Raw genomic sequence first — 21005 nt, 5'->3', positions numbered from 1 at the left:
GCTAACTCTTTATTTGCCTCATCTTACTCCATACATACACCAACGTCGTAGGATACAAGCAAATCCATTCGAAGTTAATAAAAAAAACATAAAAAAAAAATAAAAGCTCAAGATTCTGCCAAAAGAGAGAGACAAATTAAAGGTGATTTTGCTATACTAGGTTATCGTTATTAGCTGTACGAACTTTATAGATAGGGAGTATATATATGGGAATAATGAACATGAAATGTTTGGTCTTTTTTTTTTTTACTTACAATATATAGCATATTTTCGACAATATTAAGCATTGTTAAGTATTATTGGAAGATATTTTATCATATTTATATTATAAAATTCTTCATATAAATATAGTCACAAAATATAACTAGTTCTGAGTAACCATGCATTTTCAACGAAAGATTTACGCTTAGGCACAAGCCACAATTTCAAATTGATGAATTTGATAGTATGATATATTTTAAATAAGAGAATCATTCGGATAAAGACGTCTAAAACGTCTTTTTTTAAAAATATTTTTTAATAATTAAAATTTAACATATATAATCGATTAAATCATGTTATTTTTGTCAAAATTAGACTAAACAAATTGATTTAAGCAAAAAAATAATGAATTAAATCTTAAATTGGTCTAAATTAATATTATTTTTTTATAAAAAATGACTACAATACCTTTTTTAAAGAGAATGATTAAAATACTCTTATTATTATATATATATTTTAGAATTCTCAAAATTAATATATATAATAGAAGTATTTTAGTTATTTTCTATAATAAGATATTGTAGTCATTTTCTATAAAAAATAATATTAATTTAGATCAGTTCAATATTTGATTCACCATTTTTCCATCAAATCAATTTGTCTAGCTTAATTTTGACAAAAATAATACGATTTAATCAATTATATGTGTTAAATTTTAATTATTAAAAAATATCTTTATAAAAAGACATTTTCAGTATCTTTATCTGAGTGACTCCCTTTAAATAATTCTAATCAGTTGATTTAATTTTATATGCCACACCAAGAATAATTGAATAAGCATGGAAATTTAATTTTAATTAATTGAAAAATAATTAATTTTTTAGTTGAAGTCATAATAAGTTCTTAAATAATAATAGTACAAGTTTTCACGCCATTGTACTAAAATTGCACAGCCATGGAGTCACTAAATGGCGTGTTCGTGTCATGTTTGGTCATTTTCTTTTTCATGAAAATGTCCCATAATGACATAAATTAATGTTGAATTGCCTATATACTATACCTTCACATGCGTGATGGGGACACAACCACGATAATATGCAGTTCAGATTTATTTCTTTTTTTCCCCATTAATTCCTTCACAATATAGATATGGATATATAGGAGGTAATTGTCTATATTGAAGCAAAATATCTTTGTTTTAATTTTCAATATATAAATGAAAATATAATAACCATAACCATAATTTTAATTATAGTTAATTTGGATGCAATCCATTTGCAAACGTAGCAATTGAATATATTAAAAATATTAAAAAATTCGATTTATTTTGGTTAGCAAATATTTTCGTAAAAAATTATATCATTATTTTTTTAGTTAGTATTTTCGTGCACCTTTTAATTAAATCATAAATTTCATCCATTTCATATTATTATTTCCTTATATACAATTATTAATCATCACTAAATTTTATTCAAAGTGTAATTAATTAAAAGAGAAGGAAAAAAATCATTGTATTATTTTCTTTGTCTATCATTAAATATCTATTGTTGTAATTTTTCTTTCTAACTTATACTATATGATATACTATATAAAAATTAATTAATAACTTTTTACACTTAATTTACAACAAAAATAAAAGTGAAAAGTTAAAATTAATTTAATTAACTAGTATATATATGTATCAGTACTTTGTATATGATAATATACAAAATATATAAAGTTTTGTTTTTTTTTTATGATCTTTTTAAATGAAAATATGCATAGTAATTTCATTATGAAAATTTTATAAAGTTTATTAAATTTAAAGTTTAACTATTTTTAATATTAAAAATAATTAAATCAATGAATAATAATTTTATTTGTTTTCAAATTATAACAATTACTCGCTAATAGTAATTTATAGTTTATGAATAAATTAAAATATTTATATTAAAATTTTATATTTTAAAATATTTATTTTTAAATAATATTAATGGTCAAAATTATAGACATTTTTTATAATTTACGAATAAACTTTTTAAATTATCTTACTATTATGTTAAAATTAATTTGAGCAAACACAATCTAACATCAAATAAAAAAAATTATTGAATTACCTTTTCTATTATGATAAAAAATTATTATCGAGAATTTTTTTTTGTTGACAGCTGTTTTATATTCTATTATAATGTTTATTTTTGGAATCAAAATAATATAACTAACGTTGTTATCTATTAAAAATTTACCAATATATTTTATTTATTCTTGAGTTAAAGTAGCTATATTTGTATTTAAAAATATTTTCATATTTTTTATTAGTTTAAACACATACTAAAATATTTAAAGATAAGATAAATGTATAATTAAATGCACAATATCTTGTCACAACTATGACAAATTTATTGGTCCAAAATAATTTATAATATCTTTTTTTTTATTTTCCTACTTTAAAATAGATAATAAAAATTTTACTAAACAAATTGTACAAGATGTCTCTGGTACGGGTTGAGAGATGGATCGAGAACTTGCGGGTTGAGGCAGATGCCGGATCACTTGACTGGAGCAATGGGGGGAGGTACCTGCAAAGGCACTCCGACGCTCAAGTCGGAATGGATCTAAGAGGTAGAAGGTGTGAGGAATGAATGAATACCTGGAGGGACCTGGGTCCTCTATTTATAGGTGATGGTGAATATCTTATCTTATCTTATTTGGCTAAGATAAGGGAGACGTTTGAATTCGAAAGTCGGTTAGGAGTTCTAGAGGGCCGGTTTCGGGCCTTCTAGGAGAGGGAGGCGGATCGAACCCGGGAGGCTGAGTTCGGGTTCGACCTTGGGTCTGGGATCCGTGGGCCGGATCCGTAACAGTTGCCCCCGCAGCGGAAGAGCGAGCAAGGTCAGTCTGTCGCTGGGAGGTGTGGTCTTGATTGCGGGCTACGCTTTTAGTTTTTCTCGGGCGTTCGTTTGGTTCTTTTGGAGGGAGATCGGTGTTTCGGCCCCGGTTTTGCCGAGGGTTCGCCTGACCGTTTTGGTTTGACGTGATTCTTCCGAGTCCACTGCGTCTGTTGCATTTTTCGAGGCGTGCTTTATTAGTTTCTTTTTTTGAGGGGGGCATTTAATGCGAGGGGACGTTTTCCTCTTTTGCCCCTACGCGCCTTGCCTCGCTTAGGGTTAATTGTGTCTTTTTTCTCCCCCTTTGAAACCGTTTTGGCTTTTTGCTTCAGTTTCCTCATTCATTTTTCGTTTTCTCTTCTGGAAAAAAATCTCCTTTTCTTTCTGTGGTACTGCTCTCTGGTGTTGCTGCTGCTTCTGCTTTTCGAGCTTTTCCAGGCTTGTCTTCTGCATTACTAGGTTGGTTTGTCTCGCTTTTCTTGATTTTTGTTTTGTGGTGCATTTGTTCTATTTTTGCTATGCATTGTTCTGTTTGTTTTCTTTCTCTTTCAATCTTCGTACTGCATTTTGTGTTTTTGGGAGGTGGTATTCGAGTCTTTGACGGGGCTGAGCACCGCCGTGTCGGTTTAGTAGTGGCGGTGCACCACCGTGTTGGGTCGGTAGTGGTGGTAGGTTTCTGTCTTGCTTTTGCGTAGGGTTAGGCTGATGGTGGTGCTCCTCCCTGTTTTAGGTATATATCGGCGGAGAAGTGAGGGTGTTGGTGCCCCGATTGCCCCTTCCAGGGGCGTCCCCGCTCGTTACACTTGGGTGACTAGCGATGTGTGGGGCGTTCCGTCACGGATGACGGAGGATGATCTTCAGAGGCTCCGTGATGAGGGGGCGATTTGTGGTGGTGGTGATGAGGAGAGGCAGTATGAGCTCGTCCTCCCGGATGCCGACGAGCGTGTTTGTTATTTGAACCTCCATTCGCCCACTGTGCCGGATTGGATGTGGGTTTACTAGTCGATGTTTACTCGGCTCGACGTGCGGTTCCCTTTTTCTCTGTTTGTTCAGGATCTGCTGAGTCGGTGTTCCGTGGCACCGTCCCAGCTTCACCCGAGTAGTTGGGCTGCCGTGCAGTCTTTTGAATTGGTGTGTCGGTATCTTGATCTTCCGGCTTCTGTTCCTGTTTTCCTTTTCCTTTTCTTATGTACTCTTCCGACTAATGAAGGGAAGCATAAGAAGGGGTATATGTCGTTCCGTGCTCAGCCTCATCGCCATATTTTTGGGTTGTTTGAGGATTCCTTTCACGGTTTCAAGAGGGAGTATTTTAAAGTGCGCCCTGTCCAGAGGCATCGTCCGTTTTGGTTGACGTTGGAGGGCGAGCGCCGGTTCCCGACATACTGGAACTTCGGTGCCGGCCTGTTAGTTTTGACTAAGGTCACTTACGATGGTCTGTGTTCCGAGGATAAGGACATTGCTAATGTCCTGTGGCATCTATTTGGAGAGCGTCCGTTAAATCCTCGGGATGTTATGGGAGATCCTGAGGCCTGTCGAACGTATATTGGTGTGTGGTTTTTTTGCTTCCTTCTTTTTCCTGTTTGTTTCTCGATCTTGTGCCTTTGTTGTTTTTTTTTGATGTTGTTTCTTTGATTTTTCTTAGTTGAGATGGCTGGTGGTTTGACTTCTCTAACGAGGTTGAAAGCTGCGATGGATCGGGAGGAGGGGTCGTCGGCATCTCCCGCCACTCCTGTCTCTAATCCTGCTGTGGGTTCCCAAGCTGTTTCTCAGGAAGTGGTTTCGGCTGGGGTTAGGGTTGACACCTAGGTTCCCCCTAATCTCGTGGACTCGCTTGAGGAGGAGGTCATTGTGGTTTCGGCTGCTGAGGCTTCTCGGAAGAGAAAGAGGCTTGAGGAGCCTAGCAGTGAAGCTTTGGGAGAGAAGGGTGCCGTTCCTACTGTGATGGATCGACATTTTGATACGTCGGGGTTCATAGATCAACACTTGATGCCTGGTACAGAGCCATTTTTTAATGAGTGTGATGTCTCTTTTCAAGCCAAGTCGGTGTATCGTGCCCTTCTCCGATCTGCCGTTATTGTCCGGAAGGCCGAGCCGGTGATGGCTCAGGTCGGCTTGTTGGACAAGAAGCTTCGCCAGTCCCAAGCTGAAGTGACCAAGTTGAAAGAGCAACTTGAATCTACCGAGGTGGCGAGGGAGAAGGCGGCGAAGTCTTTCGAGGAGGCCGGGGCGGAGATCCTTCGTCTTTCCGAGGTCGAGACTTCGCTTCTTTTGCAGCTGAGTGTGGAGAGGGAGCGGGCTTCCGATGCGGGCTCTCAGGCTGCGGTGCTTCTTGGTGAGGTGGAAGATTTGAAGGCAGAGGTTGCTGCTTTAAAGAAGGAGAAGGCGGGGCTGTTGGCTGATGCGAAGAGTGCGATTGCGGCTACCGAGGAGACGATGAGGGCTCAGGCTTTGGTTTTGGCCCCAGGTGTGGACATGTCCATGATGGGGGCTTTCAAAACCGTCCGTGATGGCCGAATTGTGGACCTCGAGTAGCTTTCTTTTTTTATCTTGGTTTGTTTTGTTTGTTTTGGATATTTGGCTGTGGGCCGTATACTTTTTGAACTTTGGTTTGTTCGCACTTTACTTTTAATGACTCGTGCGGTCGTTTGCTCTTTTCTGTTTTATTTTGAGCCGTTATGTGTTTAAGCCGTTGTGACTTTAGGACCTTAGGTAGGTCGTTTAGTATTTTAGGGATATCCGTTTGTTAGGCCCCGAGGATGATCAGTTCTCGGTGTCGCAGCCGTGTTTTTATTCCGTTTTGGGAATGAGAAAAGGAGAAAACACAATGAAATTTTCTTAGGCCTCGTTAAAACCCTCCGTTTCTGGCGGGAAATAGTACCCGTAGTTAAAATATTCTAACATAAATGTAGCGTGATAGAAGAAAAATGAGTAAAAAACCAAAAAAAGTTAGAAAGATAAGGGATGGCCCAAGGGGGTCGGTCTTAAGTGTAATAGCGTCGTAAGTTGGCGGCGTTCCATGTTCTCGAGACTTCGTCGCCGTTAAGTCGCTCGAGTTTGTATGCTCCCCTTCCGATGGTGGCTTTGATTCTGTATGGTCCTTCCCAATTGGGGGTGAGTTTCCCTTCTCCTGGGGTCGGGGCTCCTATGTCGTTTCGTCGTAGGACGAGGTCGTCGGGTGCGAATTCTCTTTTGATGATGCCATGGTTGTACCTTAAGCTGATTCTTTGGTTTAGGGCTAGTTCTCGAATATGAGCTATGCTTCTTCCTTCGTCGATGAGGTCGCGTTCCGCTTCCTCGTCGTTCCCTCCGACCGTTTTTCTGGGGCTCGGATCTCCTATTTCCACTGGGATGATGACTTCCATGCCGTATGTTAATCGGAAGGGTGTCTCCCCTGTGGTCGTTTGGGGTGTAGTCCGGTATGACCATAGGACCGAACCGAGTTCGTCGGCCCATAGTCCTTTGGCTTCGTCGAGCCGTTTCTTGAGTCATTTGACGATTATTTTATTTGCGGATTCCACCTGTCCGTTTGTTTGGGGGTGTTCTACCGAGCTGAAGCGATGTGATATGTGTAGTCCTTCTAAGAATTCTCTGAACTTTTTGTCAGCAAATTGGGTTCCGTTGTCCGAGATAACGATATCGGGGATCCCGAATCGGGTGATGATCTATTGCCAGAGGAATTTTCGGCATTGGGTTGCTGTGATGGAGGCCAGAGGCTCGGCCTCAATCCACTTAGTGTAGTAATCTATGGCGACGATGAGATATCAGAGTTGGCCGGGTGCCATAGGAAAGGGTCCGACAAGGTCGATTCCCCAGGTACCGAATGGCCGTTCTCCCGATATGATGCTGAGCTGGTGTGGGGAGGCCTCATGGATATTGGCATGTCTTTGGCATTTATCGCAACTTTTTACTAGTTTTATGGAGTCTTGGATAACCGTGGGCCAGAAGTAGCCGGCTCGGATGACTTTCTGGGCAAGGGTTTTACCTCCGATGTGGTGGCCGCAGCAACCTTCGTGGATTTCGCGGAGTATGTACTCCGTGTCCTCGGGTTCGACGCATTTGAGGAGGGGTTGTGAGAGTCCGCGCTTGTATAGTTGTCCTGCGACAATCGTGTAGTTGGCGGCTTCTCTTTTTGTTCGTTTCCCCTCTTTGGGATCTTTAGGTAGGGTTCCGTTGAGGAGGTATTGTAGGATGGGGTAAGTCCAAGATCCTTGTCTAGAGAGTGTTAGGCAAGTGTTGGCTGTTGTGGATATGGATGGTGATTTAATGACTTCTTGAATTAGCGATTTGTTGCCGTGTCCTAGTTTGGTGCTGGCTAGCTTGGAGAGGAGATCTGCTCTGGCGTTTCATTCTCTGGGAACGTGCCGTATGGTAATGTGATCGAACCCTTCTTTCAGTTCGTTTACCTTGGCGAGGTATTGTTGAAGTAAGGGGTCGCGTGTTTGGTAGTCTCCGTTGATTTGAGAGCTGACTACCTGTGAATCGGTGCTTACTTCCAGGACTTTTGCCCCGACGTCCTTGGCTAGGGTTAGGCCTGCCAGGAGGGCTTCATATTCTGCTTGATTGTTAGAAATTGGGAATTCGTATCGTACTGACTGTTCGATTACGATCCCGTTTTGGCTTTCAAGTATGACCCCGGCGCCTCCGGAGGTGACGTTTGATGAGCTGTCGACGTGCAACTTCCATGAGTCGGGAGTGGTGTTTCCCAGAGTCATTTTGGCGATGAAGTCGGCCATGGCTTGTGCTTTGATTGCGTTTCAGGGTTCGAACTTGATTTGGAATTGGGACAGCTCAATGGACCATGCTAGCATTCTTCCTGCTAGGTCAGGCTTTTGTAGCACCTGTTTGACTGCTTGGTCGGTTCGGACTGTCACGGGATGGGCCTGAAAGTATTGTCTTAAGCGCCGAGAGGCCGTGAGGAGCATGAACGCAAGTTTTTCTAGGCGTGAGTAGCGGGTTTCTGCATCTTGTAGGACATTGCTTATGAAGTATATGGGTCTTTGCTCCTTCTGCTTGCTTTCGCGGATGAGTGTTGCTGCAAGTGCCTCTTCCGTTATGGAAAGCTATAGGTAGAGGGTCTCCCCTGTTTGAGGTTTGGTGAGGACTGATGGTTCTACTAGGACTCTTTTGAAGTGTTGGAAGGCTTCCTCGCATTCTGCTTCCCATTTGAAAGGGGCTCCTTTCTTCATTAGTTTGAAGAAGGGGATTGCTTTTTGTGCCGATGCTCCGAGGAAGCGGGATAGCGCTGTGAGCCAGCCAGTGAGCTTTTGGATGTCGTTGAGGTTTGTTGGGCTTGTCATGTCGAGGATGGCACGACATCTTTCTGGGTTAGCTTCGACTCCGCGTTGCGTGATCATGAAGCCGAGGAATTTTCCTGCCTCCATTCCGAAGGCGCATTTTGTCGGGTTGAGTCGCATTCGATGCTTTCGTAGGGTGCTCATTATGAGCCTGAGGTCATCGATGAGTTGTTCGCTGGATTTGGTTTTCGCGAGCATGTCGTCAATGTAGACTTCTACTCTGGTTCCGAACAGGTTTTGAAATATCTTATTGACGAGCCTCTGATAGGTTGCTCCGGCGTTCTTTACACCGAAAGGCATGACCGTGTAGCAGTATGTTCCGTCGGGGGTGATAAACACTGTTTTTTCCTCGTCGGGTCAGTGCATCGGTATTTGATTTTAGCCGGAGTATGCGTCCATGAAGCTTAGGTATCGATGGCCGGATGCGGCGTCTACCAATCCGTCGATGTTGGGTAGGGGAAAGGCGTCTTTTGGACAAGCTTTATTAAGGTCCGTATAATCGACGCATTTGCCATTTCCCGTTGGACTTCTTCACTAGTACGACGTTAGCCAACCACGTCGTGTATGGTAGTTCTCTAATGAAGTTTGCTTCGAGTAGGGCTTTTACTTGGCTTCTTTGTGCTACGGGCTTGGCTTTGGGATCTACGGCTAGTTGGTGGGACATTAGGTCGGGGTCTATCCCGGGCATGTCGGCTGGTGTGAAAGCGAATAGGTCTCTATTTTGTTTCAGAAATTGAGAAAGGTCCTCTTTGAGGACGTATCGGAGGTTCCTGTTGATGAAAGTGTATTCGTCTTTGGTTCGTCCTATTTGTAGTTTTTCCATGTCGCCTTCTGGTTCTGGTATGGGCTGGCCGTCTTGTCGGGCGTCCAACTCGGCTAGGAATATCCCAGCCGCGTCGCGAGACTTCTTTTGTAAGGCTAGACTAGTGTTGTCGCATTCTGCTGCGACCTCGCGGTCTCCGTGGATAGTGGCGATGGAGCCGTCGTCCGCTATGAATTTCATAAGGAGATATTTGGTAAAAATGATGGCGGAGAAGTCGTTGATCATTTTCCTTCCGAGGATGACGTTGTAGGCGGTGGAATCTTTGAGGACCACAAATTCGGACAGAATTGTCTTCCTTCGGTCGCCTGTTCCTATGGTGAGGGGTAGGGTGATAGAGCCGTCTGGTTTGAGGAAGTTGTCCCTAAGTCCTGTAACGCCATTGCGGTGTGTTTGGAAGTTTTCGTTGTGGAGTCCGAGCTTGTCGAAATCTCCTCGGAAGAGGATGTTGGAGTCTGCGCCGGTGTCCACCAGTATCCGTCGAACTAGTCCTGTTCCGATTCTTGCCGAGATGACGAAGGGTGCATCTTCGGCTGAGGTGCCGTTCTGGCATTCTTCGGGTAGAAAGTTTATCGCTTGTTTGGGAGTGGTAGGTGGGGCTTGGTTTCTTACGGCCAAAACTTTGAGGTCCTTTTGTATCTTCGATTTTGATTTACCTGATATGTCCTTGCCTGTGATAATGTTTACTATTATGGTTGAGTCGTCTTCTAGGCTTTCCTTGGGAAGTTGTCTTTGTGTTCTCGGGTTGCGTCCTTCTCTTTCAGCTGATTTGTCCCTTTCTGCACGTCTTGGTTCTCTGATGATTTTGGCGAACTCTGGGAGCTTGCCGTCTCTTATGGCTTGTTCAAGTGCGTCTTTGAGGTCGAAACAATCTTGTGTCCTGTGCCCGTAACCTCAGTGGTAGTCGTAGTAGAGGGTTTTGTTGCCGTCTGTCCTTTCTTTGAGTTGCCGGGCTTTTGGGATGATGCCTCGATCTACTATCTGGTGGTATATCTCGGTAATTGGAGCCGTTAGGGACGTGTAATTAGAGAATTTTCCGATTCTTGGTGGGCAGCTTGTGTTTGTCGGTTTGGGGTGGTCCTTTTGATTTTCTCTAGGTGGTGGGTTATGTCGTTGTGCCGGGTTGCCGTGTAGGGTGTGGTTGTGTTGCCGCTTGTTGGCAGCGACGACTTGGCTGACCTCTTCGTCATTTATGTAGTCTTTGGCGACGTTTTGGATTTCGTGCATGGTCCATACGGGTTTGGTGGTGAGGTGTTTGCGGAAGTCTTCGTTCATGAGCCCGTTAGTTAAGCAAAGGCTTGCGACTGAATCCGTGAGCCCGTCGATCGTTAGACATTCGTCGTTGAAGCGGTCGAGGTATTTCCTTGTGGATTCGTCCTGTTTTTGTGTGACCCCTAGCAGGCTGATGGGGTGTTTTGCTTTAGTAATTCTGGTTGTGAATTGGGCCATGAACTTTCGTGTGATATCGTGGAAGCCAGCTATGGATCTGTTCGGGAGGGCATTGAACCATTTGATTGCCGGCCCGGCTAGGGTCACCGGGAAGGCTCTACATCGGACTGCATCGGCTGCTCCTTCTAGGTTCATCCTGGCCTCGAAGGCTGTTAGGTGTTCTTTGGGATCTTTGGTTCCGTCGTACTTCATGTCGGTGGGTTTATCGAAACTTTTGGGGAGTTTTGCTTTCAAGATTCTTTCCGTGAAAGGTGTGGCTCCCATTATCGTGTGGTCGTTTCTCGTGCGTTTGGCTTCTCGGTGTCGCCGATCTTCGTCCGAGTCGCACTGACGACTCAGATCTCAGGAAATGCTGCGGTTGTGCCTTTTGCTGTATCGCCGTTCTGGCGATTTTTCTCGCCTGTTGTCGCGCGACGTGCTGCGATCGTCTCTCCTATCGCGTCGCCGGGTTGGTGATCTGCCGTGGCAGGATTTTGATCTGGAGGTTGCGTGGCTTCCGTGTTCGTTATTGTGTCTTTCCTTGGCAGCCAATTTGCCTTCGAGTTCCTGGACCCGGAGGCAGAGATCTTGGATGATTTGTGTCACTTTGTCTCCTGTTTTCTCAGGGTGTCGCGGTTCTGCGATGATGTGATCGTTCTCCTTGTTCTGTCTGTGGTGGATGGTACTCGCTATCCTTCCTTGGTTCGCGACCTCCTGGTGTTCTGGGGTCGGATTCCTTATTCGATAATCATCCTGGCTTGAGGAGGTTTCTACAAGTGCGTCCCCCATTCCGGTTTAGCCGGCGTAAGTTCCCCACAGACGGCGCCAATGTACAAGATGTCTCTGGTACGGGTTGAGAGATGGATTGAGAACTTGCGGGTTGAGGCGGATGCCGGATCACTTGACTGGAGCAATGGGGGGAGGTACCTGCAAAGACACTCCGACGCTCAAGTCAGAATGGATCTAAGAGGTAGAAGGTGTGAGGAATGAATGAATACCTAGAGAGACCTGGGTCCTCTATTTATAGGTGATGGTGAGTATCGTATCTTATCTTATTTGGCTAAGATAAGGGAGACGTTTGAATTCGAAAGTCGGTTAGGAATTCTACAGGGCCGGTTTTGGGCCTTCTAGGAGAGGGAGGCGGATCGAACCCGGGAGACTGGGTTCGGGTTCGACCTTGGGTTTGGGATCCGTGGGCCAGATCCGTAACAAAAATATAGGATACAATTCATATTTACTCTTTTATACATAAATATCATTATATATAATTATTCATGATTCTTATAAAAAGAGAGGTAAGCTAAAAAAAGGAGAAAACACACAACAATCTTTATGGATGCTATTTTATCACTTAATTTTTGAATTAAAAATAAAATTAAACACGTAAACAATATAATTTAAACATTGAAAAGACTCAACATATGAAGAATTACCATAAGTTAACTTGTATGAAATAAAAAAGATAAAATTTATAATAAAAATTATAAAAAAACTTAAATAAATAGAAAATAAATAAAAGAGATGCAGTATAATAATGAATAATAATATTTTATAGTTTATAAAAAAATCAAAAAGTAGAAATCATGCATCATAGGAGGGAAAAAAATTACCAAATGGAAGAACAATTAGTAAAACATGAGATTGGTTTTTAGCACATATGACTTTTTAACTGTGAATAAGTTATAAAATATAGAAATAAGTAAAATAAAAAAAATAAATGAAATTAAAATGTTTAGTCCTACTACATACATACAAGTTTTTTTGACAAATAAGTCCAACCAAATTAACCATAACCCAACAAAACTCACTTACATAATGCGTGCGTAAAATTATGCCGTTCTTCTTCATATTTATTCTTCTTCTTCGTGTTCTTCCTCCGACGTTTGTATCCTGCGTTTCTCCTCATCCTCCTCCTTCTTCTTCTTCTCCTTTTTCTCCTCCTCATTTTTCTTCGTGTTCCTTCTTCTTCTTTACATGTTTCATCCTCATCATCGTTCTTTTTATTACTGGTGTTGTTGCTGCATTTTTTTTCTCCTCCTCTTTCTTTTGATTTTGCATGTATTTTTGTTTGATTTTTTCCTAGCAAAAAGAATTATGATAAAATGAAATAAGAAGAAGAAGAAGAAGCGGAACATGAGAAAAAAAGTTTTAAATTGTACAGAATTTATTATAATAAAAATACACCGAAATTTCTTAACAATAGCACATAAATTTCTTAGTTTTTACACCAAAATTTTGCTACAATTGCACAAAAATATTTTCTTTAATGCTGCATTTCTTTTCTTTTTCTCTTTTTTTTATTTTCTTATTTCTTTCTTCCTTTTAGGTGAATGAATGTAGGTTCATCATCTTCTAAGTAATTTTGCAGCATTATGTGTTTTTTTTCTTTATTTGATTTTTTTATTTTTATTAAGAGAGTAAGATAAGAAGAAACTTGAGAAGGTAAAACAAAAAAAAAGTGAATAAAAAAAAAGAGATGATGTTGAGGGAAAAGAATAAGAAGAAACAGCAAAAGATGAGAATGAGAAAGAGAAAAAGTTTTTAATTATGTAGAACTAATTAGAATAAAAATACACAAAAATTTCTTAACAATAGCACATAAATTTCTTAGTTTTTAATTTTTATACCAAAATTTTGCTACAAATACATACAGATGTTTCTTTAATGCTGCATTTTTTCTTCTTTTTTTTATTTCTTTTTTTGTTTAGTTGAATGAATGTAAGTTTATCATCTTCTAGGTAATTTTGTAGCATTATGTTTCTTCTTCTTCTTTGTTTTATTTTTTTATTATTATTTTTTTAAGAGAGTAAAACAAAAAGAAACTTCAGAAGACAAAAAAAAAAAAGATAATGATGATGATGATAAAAAAAAGAAGAAGAAGTAGCAAAAGATGAGAAGGAGGAAGAGAAAGAGTTTTGAATTATGCAAAACTTATCAGAATAAAAATACATCGAAATTTTTTAATAATAACACGTAAATTTCTTAAATTTTACACTGAAATTTTACTACAAATACACATAGATATTTTTTTAATGCTGTATTTTTTTCTTCTTCTTTTTTTTTTCTTATTTCTTTTAGTTAAATGAATGTAAGTTCCTCCTCTTCCAAGTAATTTTACAGCATTATGTGTTTTTTTTCTTTTTTGTTTGATTTTTTTGTTTTTATTTTTATTAAGAGAGTAAAACAAGAAGAAACTTGAGAAGGTAAAACAATAAGAAAACGATGAATAAGAAAAAAAAAGCAGATGATAATGAAGATGATGATGATGAAAAAGAATAAGAAGAAGAAGTAGCAGAAGATGATGAGGAGGAAGAGGAAGAGTTTTAAATTATGTAGAACTTATTAGAATAAAAATACACTAAAATTTCTTTAAAATAACACATAAATTTTTTATTTTTACACCAAAATTTTGCTACAGATACATACAAATATTTTCTTCAATGCTGCATTTTTTTCTTCTATTTTTTCTTATTTTTTTATTTTAGTTGAATGAATATAAGTTTATCACCTTTCAAGTAATTTTGCAGTATTATGTGTTTCTTTTTTTTCTTTGCTTGATTTTTTTGTTTTTATTATTGTTAAGAGAGTAAAACAAGAAAAAATTTGAGAAGGTAAAACAAGAAAGAAAAAGATGAATAAGGAAAAAAAAGCAGATGATGGTGGAAAAGAAGAAGAAGAAGAATAAGAAGAATAAAAAGAAGCAGCAGAAGATGAGAAGGAGAAATAAGAAGAGGAAGAGTTTTGAATTATGTAAAACTTATCATAATAAAAATATACCGAAATTTCTTAACAATAATACATAAATTTTTTAGTTTTTACACTGAAATTTTGCTACAAATACACATAAATGTTTCTTTAATGCTACATTTTTTCATCATTTTTTCTTTATTTCTTTCTTTCATTTAGTTGAATGAATGTAAGTTTATTATCCTCTTCCATGTAATTTTGCAGTATTATATATATATATATATATATATATATTGTTTTTATTTTTGTTAAGAGAGTAAAACAATAAGAAACTTGAGAAGGTAAAACTTAAACAAGAAAGAAAAGATGAATAAGAAAAAAAGAAAAAGATGATAATGATGATGAAAAAGAAGAAAAAGAAATAGTAAAAGATGAGGAGGATGAAGAGAAAGAGTTTTAAATTATGCAGAATTTATTTGAATAAAAATATACCGAAATTTCTTATAAACATATAAATTTTTTAAATTTTACACCGAAATTTTGCTTCAAATACATACAAATATTTTTTTAATGCTGTATTTTTTCTTCTTTTTTTATTTATTTCTTTTTTTAATTGAATAAATGTAAGTTTATATTTTTTCAAGTAATTTTGCAGCATTATGTGTTTTTTTCTTTTTTGTTTGATTTTTTTGTTTTATTCTTGTTAGGAGAATAAAATAAGAAGAATTTTGAGAAGGTAAAATAAGAAAAAAAATATGAATAAGAAAAAAAAGAAGGTGGCGACGATGATGAAAAATAAGAAGAAGTAGCAAAAAAAGATGAAAAGGAGACGGAGAACAAAAATACACCGAAATTTCCTAACAAATACCACATAAATTTCTTAGTTTTCACACATAAAATTTGCTTCAAATATACACAAATTATTTAATGATTGTGACACACAAACTTAGTTTGAAAACAACACACAAAATTGACTGAATTATCAATAAAAACACATCCAAATCAATTTAATCCAGTTGAGGAATTTGTCTTCTCAATTAGAGATATGTTCGATTTTCGTTTCTCTTCTTTGATTCATGTAATCAATTGATTCTTAATCTCATTTTTCTTCTTATTTGTGTTATGAATTTTCGTATAAAAACATACAAGTTTAGAATAATCTTTGTAGAATTTTCAAACTATACGTCACCACTTGATTCGATTCAAAACAATAATACAATTCGTCCTGATTCAATTGAAAGTCTGAATCTATAAATGCACCGAAAAATTGTTCATCTCAACCTTTGAAATGAGTTGTTCATCAATATTGCACAGAAATTGAAAATACACCAAAATTAGTCCAAAATAAACCATATTAGAAACTAAAATACACCGAACTAGAAATAAAATAGATACATCAAAATAATAAAATTAGATTCAGAACTCGTACATTATATTCAAATTAAAACCATCAACCATGCACAACAATTTTCACAGACATAAACAAAATGATTATACAAAATCATAGACTACTAACAAACTATATTAACTAGATTCAAACTATACTTCACCACTCGATTCGATTCAAAATAATAATACAATTCGCCCTGGTTCAATTGAAATCTCAACCTATAAATGCACCGAAAAATTTTCAAAATACACCAAAAGAAAAGAGTTCCAAAAAATACACTAATTTATAATTGAAATATACTGAAACGAGAACGGAACGGATTTATCACAATAATAATTCAGACTCATAACTCCTACATTACATTCAATTCAAACCATTAACCATGAACAACAATTTTCACAAACAAAAAACAATATTATTCACCTACAAAATTATAAACTACTAACAAACAACATTAACTAGAAACGAACCACACCTTAACCACTTGATTTGATTCAAAACAATAATCCACTTCGCTCTGGTTCAATTTGAACTTGAATCATTCATTATTTTGGACAACGAAATAACTATTTAAACTTGATTTCACGGCTTGATTTTAAAAATTTGAATCCAAATCTTCAAATCAGGTAAAAGAATATTGAACTTGAACGAAGAAAACGTAGAGAACGAATAAAACATAGAGAAGGAAGAAAAACACAGAAAATGCAAAGATAAAATAGAATGTAGAGACACAAAAAACGCCGAAAAAATTTTAAAAAAGAAATGAGAACCGTATAAAAAAGATAGTTATATATTCACGCGTCGAGTCAAAAATTTATTAGAGATAGTGATGCATCAAGGTAAATTATGTCAAAACTATTTGTTTGGACTTGTTTATTTTAAATGACTTGTATGTAAAAATTAATTATAATTTTTTTAAATAAATCGATGAAATACTCACGACAATATAATTGATGATAGGCACATAATTATTAAACAATAAATTACAAGCAACTATTAATAGAAATATTAGATTTGATATTAAAATAAAAATATAAATAATTAATAAAAATTTAAATCTTAAAAACAAAATATTTAAAATAAAAAAAATAAAAAATTTTGATAAACAAAAACTCAAACATTATTATGATAATAAATTAAATCAAATAACATATAATTGAAATAATTAAATTAAATAATTAGTATAATAAATTAATTATAATTATTACGATTAATAAAGTAGGCCAAATAAATAAAACATATCTTATAAATATATCATGCAAAAAGTATAACGCTTTTAAAAATTCTTAATAAAAATACATAAGACAAAAAATTTAACGCAAATTAAAATAAAATATATTTATTTATTTCAGTCAAATTAAATAATTAATATGATTAATTAGTTATAGTTATCGTGATCAAATAAAATATTAAATATTTAATATTTATCTCAATTAAATTAAATAAATAATTAATTATGATATTTTTAAAAATCATTAATCAAAATATATAAGGCTAAAATATTAATATAAATTAACACAAAATCAATTCATTTATTCTAATAAAATCAAATAATTAATATAATAGATTATTTATAATTAAATACGGTTTAAATAATTTAATATTTGTCTCAATCAATTTAAATAAATAATTAATTATAAAATTCTTAAAAATTATTAATCAAAATATATAAGATAAAAATATAAATTAAAATAAAATTAATTTATGTATTTCAGTCAAATAAAGTAATTAATTTAATTGATTAAATATAGTCAACTAAAATATTAAATAATTTAATATTTACCTTAATTAAATTAAATAATTTAATCTCTCTCTCTCCATTATTTTAACCTAATTGAAAATAGCATGCAACGAAATCATGAAATTTCTTTTCGTACTTATAGATTATTATTGCACAATGGGGGCGGTTATTAGAAGTCAACATAACAAAGGAAATATAGTATGTGTCGTCAACTTGGCCCAAAAACTTAGCAATACATAATAGGTCACTCTTAATATCACCATGTTTTGTGGCAACTGGTTAAGGATATAGCCAATAATTTATACTTTAAATGATAATCTTTTCATACTCGCTTAAAAAATCGTGGGTTTAAATGAGTATAACTTCCCTTAAGCTTAAAGTAGAGTCAATTATTTGTAATTAAAAGGTGAGCACGGTTATTACTTATTAGCAAGTTGAAGTTTTACGCGAGGGTAACACAATAAGAGGAGGAAACAAATGGCAGCTTTCATTATGGGTGGAAATTCAGGTGCAGTTGACTTCATATGAAGTTGATATCTAAGAGTCATTAGATGATTTGACTGATTTGACTAAATTCTTATCTAACAGTTTTGAGATATCAACTTCACGTGAAATCGACTTCACTTGAGTTTCCACCTTTCATTATTTATACTGCTAATAACAATATATAGATGAATCTCATCATCATCCTAGTAATAACTAACTATTCTTAGAGTTCTTACTCTTATATAACTTTGACTATTTAGGTTTGAATTTCATTGGACCTATTATAACCTATGATGCACGGATACTGATACGAACACAGGACACGTCGATACGTAAATTTTAAATATTACAAGACACAGGAATACGCATACATATAAAATATAAAGTATTTTTTAGATAAATCGTAATGATATTTTAATATTTTATTGATATTAAAATATAAATTAATTTTTTAAATTATTTTTAATGTCTTATTTTAATTATATCAAGTATTTAAAATATTTCTTTTGTTTTAATAAATAATAATATATACTATATCTAAATTTATTTTCAAAATATATCTTAAGAATAAGATCGGACACGCTGACACGTGATGGTATTTAGGTGTGTTCAAATGTGTCCGGAGAAGATTTTTTTATTTTTTATTGAGACACGTTTTGGACACAGCAGACACGCGTGTCAGACGAGTGTCGATGAGTGTCGTGTCCGAAATGTGTCTGACACGCAGTCACGATAACTCAGCAAAGTATCCGTACTTCATAAATTACAACTAACTTAATTCAAGTCTGCTCAAGTCATTACTAGGAAGAGTAAAGATATTAATCATCGATAATATTTATTGATTTGGTCAGCATATAACCAGCAGAGAAATGTGAACTATTAGATGAAATCTCACACCAATCTCACACAATTAAATCATCATTAATGACTATTTGATTACTATCAATCACAAAAGTTGCTGACCTTAACATTTCTCATTATTTGTTTTTAAATGTTCAAACTCATCATAATTAATCTTATTATTTAGTTAAATAAAAACAATTATAAGCATGTTTTGGGGTTTTCCCCTGTACGTGGTTAATATATAGAAAAAAACAAACACAAGAGAGATAGACAAAGTAATAAAGTGGGGTTGAGAATTATTGAGAGTCACAGAATAGAGAATTCCTTATTACAGGAATCCTGTATAACAAGGACGATATACAGTTTAGCCTATCTAAGTAGCTATGTATGGAAACAAATGTCGTAACTGAAAAGGGTGGTCATCAGTCACATGTCAGCCAGCTATCTTCTTTCTCTTCACAACCACCAATCAAATATCATGCACCCTATTCCTCCCATAATTTACCACATAACTAAACAATGGAATCTTGAAGTATCATTTTTGTTTTCTATAATTTTAGATTAAAAAAAGACCCCTTTTATTCAGTTTTCTCTTATTTGAGAGAAATTCTTGCACGTAAATACAACTATTGAATTGGTGTAAGAATTAGAGTAGTAATCATATAACAGTTTAATTATTATTTAATTATTTATTATAAATAGTAAAATAATTTTAATCAACTTTGATATTAAAATAACCCTTGGTGAATTTTTTAGCTTATAAATACTACAATGAGTGTTGGTTCCTAATTCCGTTTCGGGGGAGACATAAAATGTGAGTGAATACGGATCTTTGAGAAAAAACATGCGAAATATTAATAAGCAAACTAGCAATAATGGACCACATTATTATAAATATCTTGGGTAAAGGACGATCATACATTTCTTTTTTTAAAAGGTTTTCTATATGATAATAATCATTCTAATTAAAGAAAGAATGTGATTTTTTTTTTCCTTAGGTTTATTTGATGTACATACATCTAATATAAAAGAACTAACATAGTGTTACACACGTATATACGATAGGTATGTATGTGTGCTGCAGAATTAAATTAATACCACAAACCATTTTTTAAATATTAAACTGTTATTAATTAATTATGTATAATTTCTTTTGAGAACTAAAGGACCAGTTTAGCTTAAATCTTTTTGACCCAAAAAAAACTTTTAATTTGCTCAAGAATAAATTGACCTCCTTGTATAGATTTTATAAATAGAACAAAGCGTTATAATGTTCTTAGTTAATATTTAAGAATACTTATATGTTCAATTACTTCTTCAAAATCACGTCTTTTTAACGGTCCTGTAGTACTCAAATAGTAGAATATTATGGATCTGACTCTTTTAAAGTTTTATTGTTACTTTAGACCAAAAAAAAATATACTATTAATCATATTTGAATTAAAATAATAAATGTACAAATAATAAATATTATAAATTTAAAGATAAATAAAATATTACTTTTTCCAAACATTATTATATTCAAAAATGAAATTTTAGGATTCAATTTGATTTCATTTCATTTGGTAAATTAAAAATAAAAAAATAAAATTGACTAAATAATAAATCTAATATTTTAGTATTTAGTCGAATTTAACTTTAATTATTAAATAAAAAATAAGTGATTAAGATTAGTTAAACAGTAAAATCATTACACTTATTACTTACTTTGTTTTATTAAAAAAAACATTTTTACGCAACTCATTAAAAAATCTGTATATATATTAAAAATTAGTAATTAATTAATTAATTGCATTGAATATCTTATAAATTTTTTTATATAATACCAGAATAATATCTATTATAAATTTAATTATTCTAATAATTAACTAATTTGATAATTATTAATTTGAATATATATGATACTGCTTTTTACTTATATATAGAATTATTAAATTTTTATTTATTTAAATAAAAAACTAATAAACTAGATTTAGACAACATTATTTGATTATAAAAAAATATTGAGTGAATTTATTATGTATTCCTGTATTTTTTATATACTTCTATTATAATTAATTATTAACAATATTAAATCAATAAAAAATAATTTAAATAACAGTACTTTTTTCATCAAAATAAATATAAAATATATTAATTTAATATATTTTCACATAATATTTTTGTTTATGTCTCATTTATCAAATATCATTTTGTATTTAGTTTCACTGTTTCATTCTTTCAATGAGTCAAATGTTTCGAATTAAAA

At 34.6% G+C, this 21005-nt stretch overlaps 2 protein-coding genes across 2 annotated transcripts; both read right to left on the bottom strand.

Moving 5' to 3' along the window:
- Window positions 1-7411: 7411 nt before the first annotated feature.
- On the bottom strand, window positions 7412-7780 carry LOC140183734 (uncharacterized). Its single transcript, XM_072232541.1, has one exon. The coding sequence runs from the start codon at window positions 7778-7780 to the stop codon at window positions 7412-7414; it is 369 nt and encodes a 122-aa protein (XP_072088642.1).
- Window positions 7781-8846: 1066 nt separating this feature from the next.
- On the bottom strand, window positions 8847-10895 carry LOC114924867 (uncharacterized). Its single transcript, XM_029290732.1, has 2 exons — window positions 10132-10895; window positions 8847-10062 (listed from the first exon to the last, which is right to left on the bottom strand). The coding sequence occupies exons 1-2, from the start codon at window positions 10893-10895 to the stop codon at window positions 8847-8849; spliced, it is 1980 nt and encodes a 659-aa protein (XP_029146565.1).
- Between the last annotated feature and the right edge of the window lie 10110 nt (window positions 10896-21005).

Source organism: Arachis hypogaea, chromosome 1, assembly GCF_003086295.3.
Source record: "Arachis hypogaea cultivar Tifrunner chromosome 1, arahy.Tifrunner.gnm2.J5K5, whole genome shotgun sequence".
In the NCBI taxonomy this organism is placed as follows: domain Eukaryota; kingdom Viridiplantae; phylum Streptophyta; class Magnoliopsida; order Fabales; family Fabaceae; genus Arachis; species Arachis hypogaea.
This window is presented reverse-complemented; position numbering and strand designations above follow the sequence as displayed.

Bases quoted from the DNA above. Each gene is read 5' to 3' on its own strand.
- LOC114924867 (XM_029290732.1), bottom strand. From the start codon at position 10,895: ATGGGAGCCACACCTTTCACGGAAAGAATCTTGAAAGCAAAACTCCCC. The intron at 10,063-10,131 runs GCAACTCAAAGA...TTACGGGCACAG, and splicing joins GGCATCATCCCAAAAGCCCG to GACACAAGATTGTTTCGACC.
- LOC140183734 (XM_072232541.1), bottom strand. From the start codon at position 7,780: ATGACTCTGGGAAACACCACTCCCGACTCATGGAAGTTGCACGTCGAC.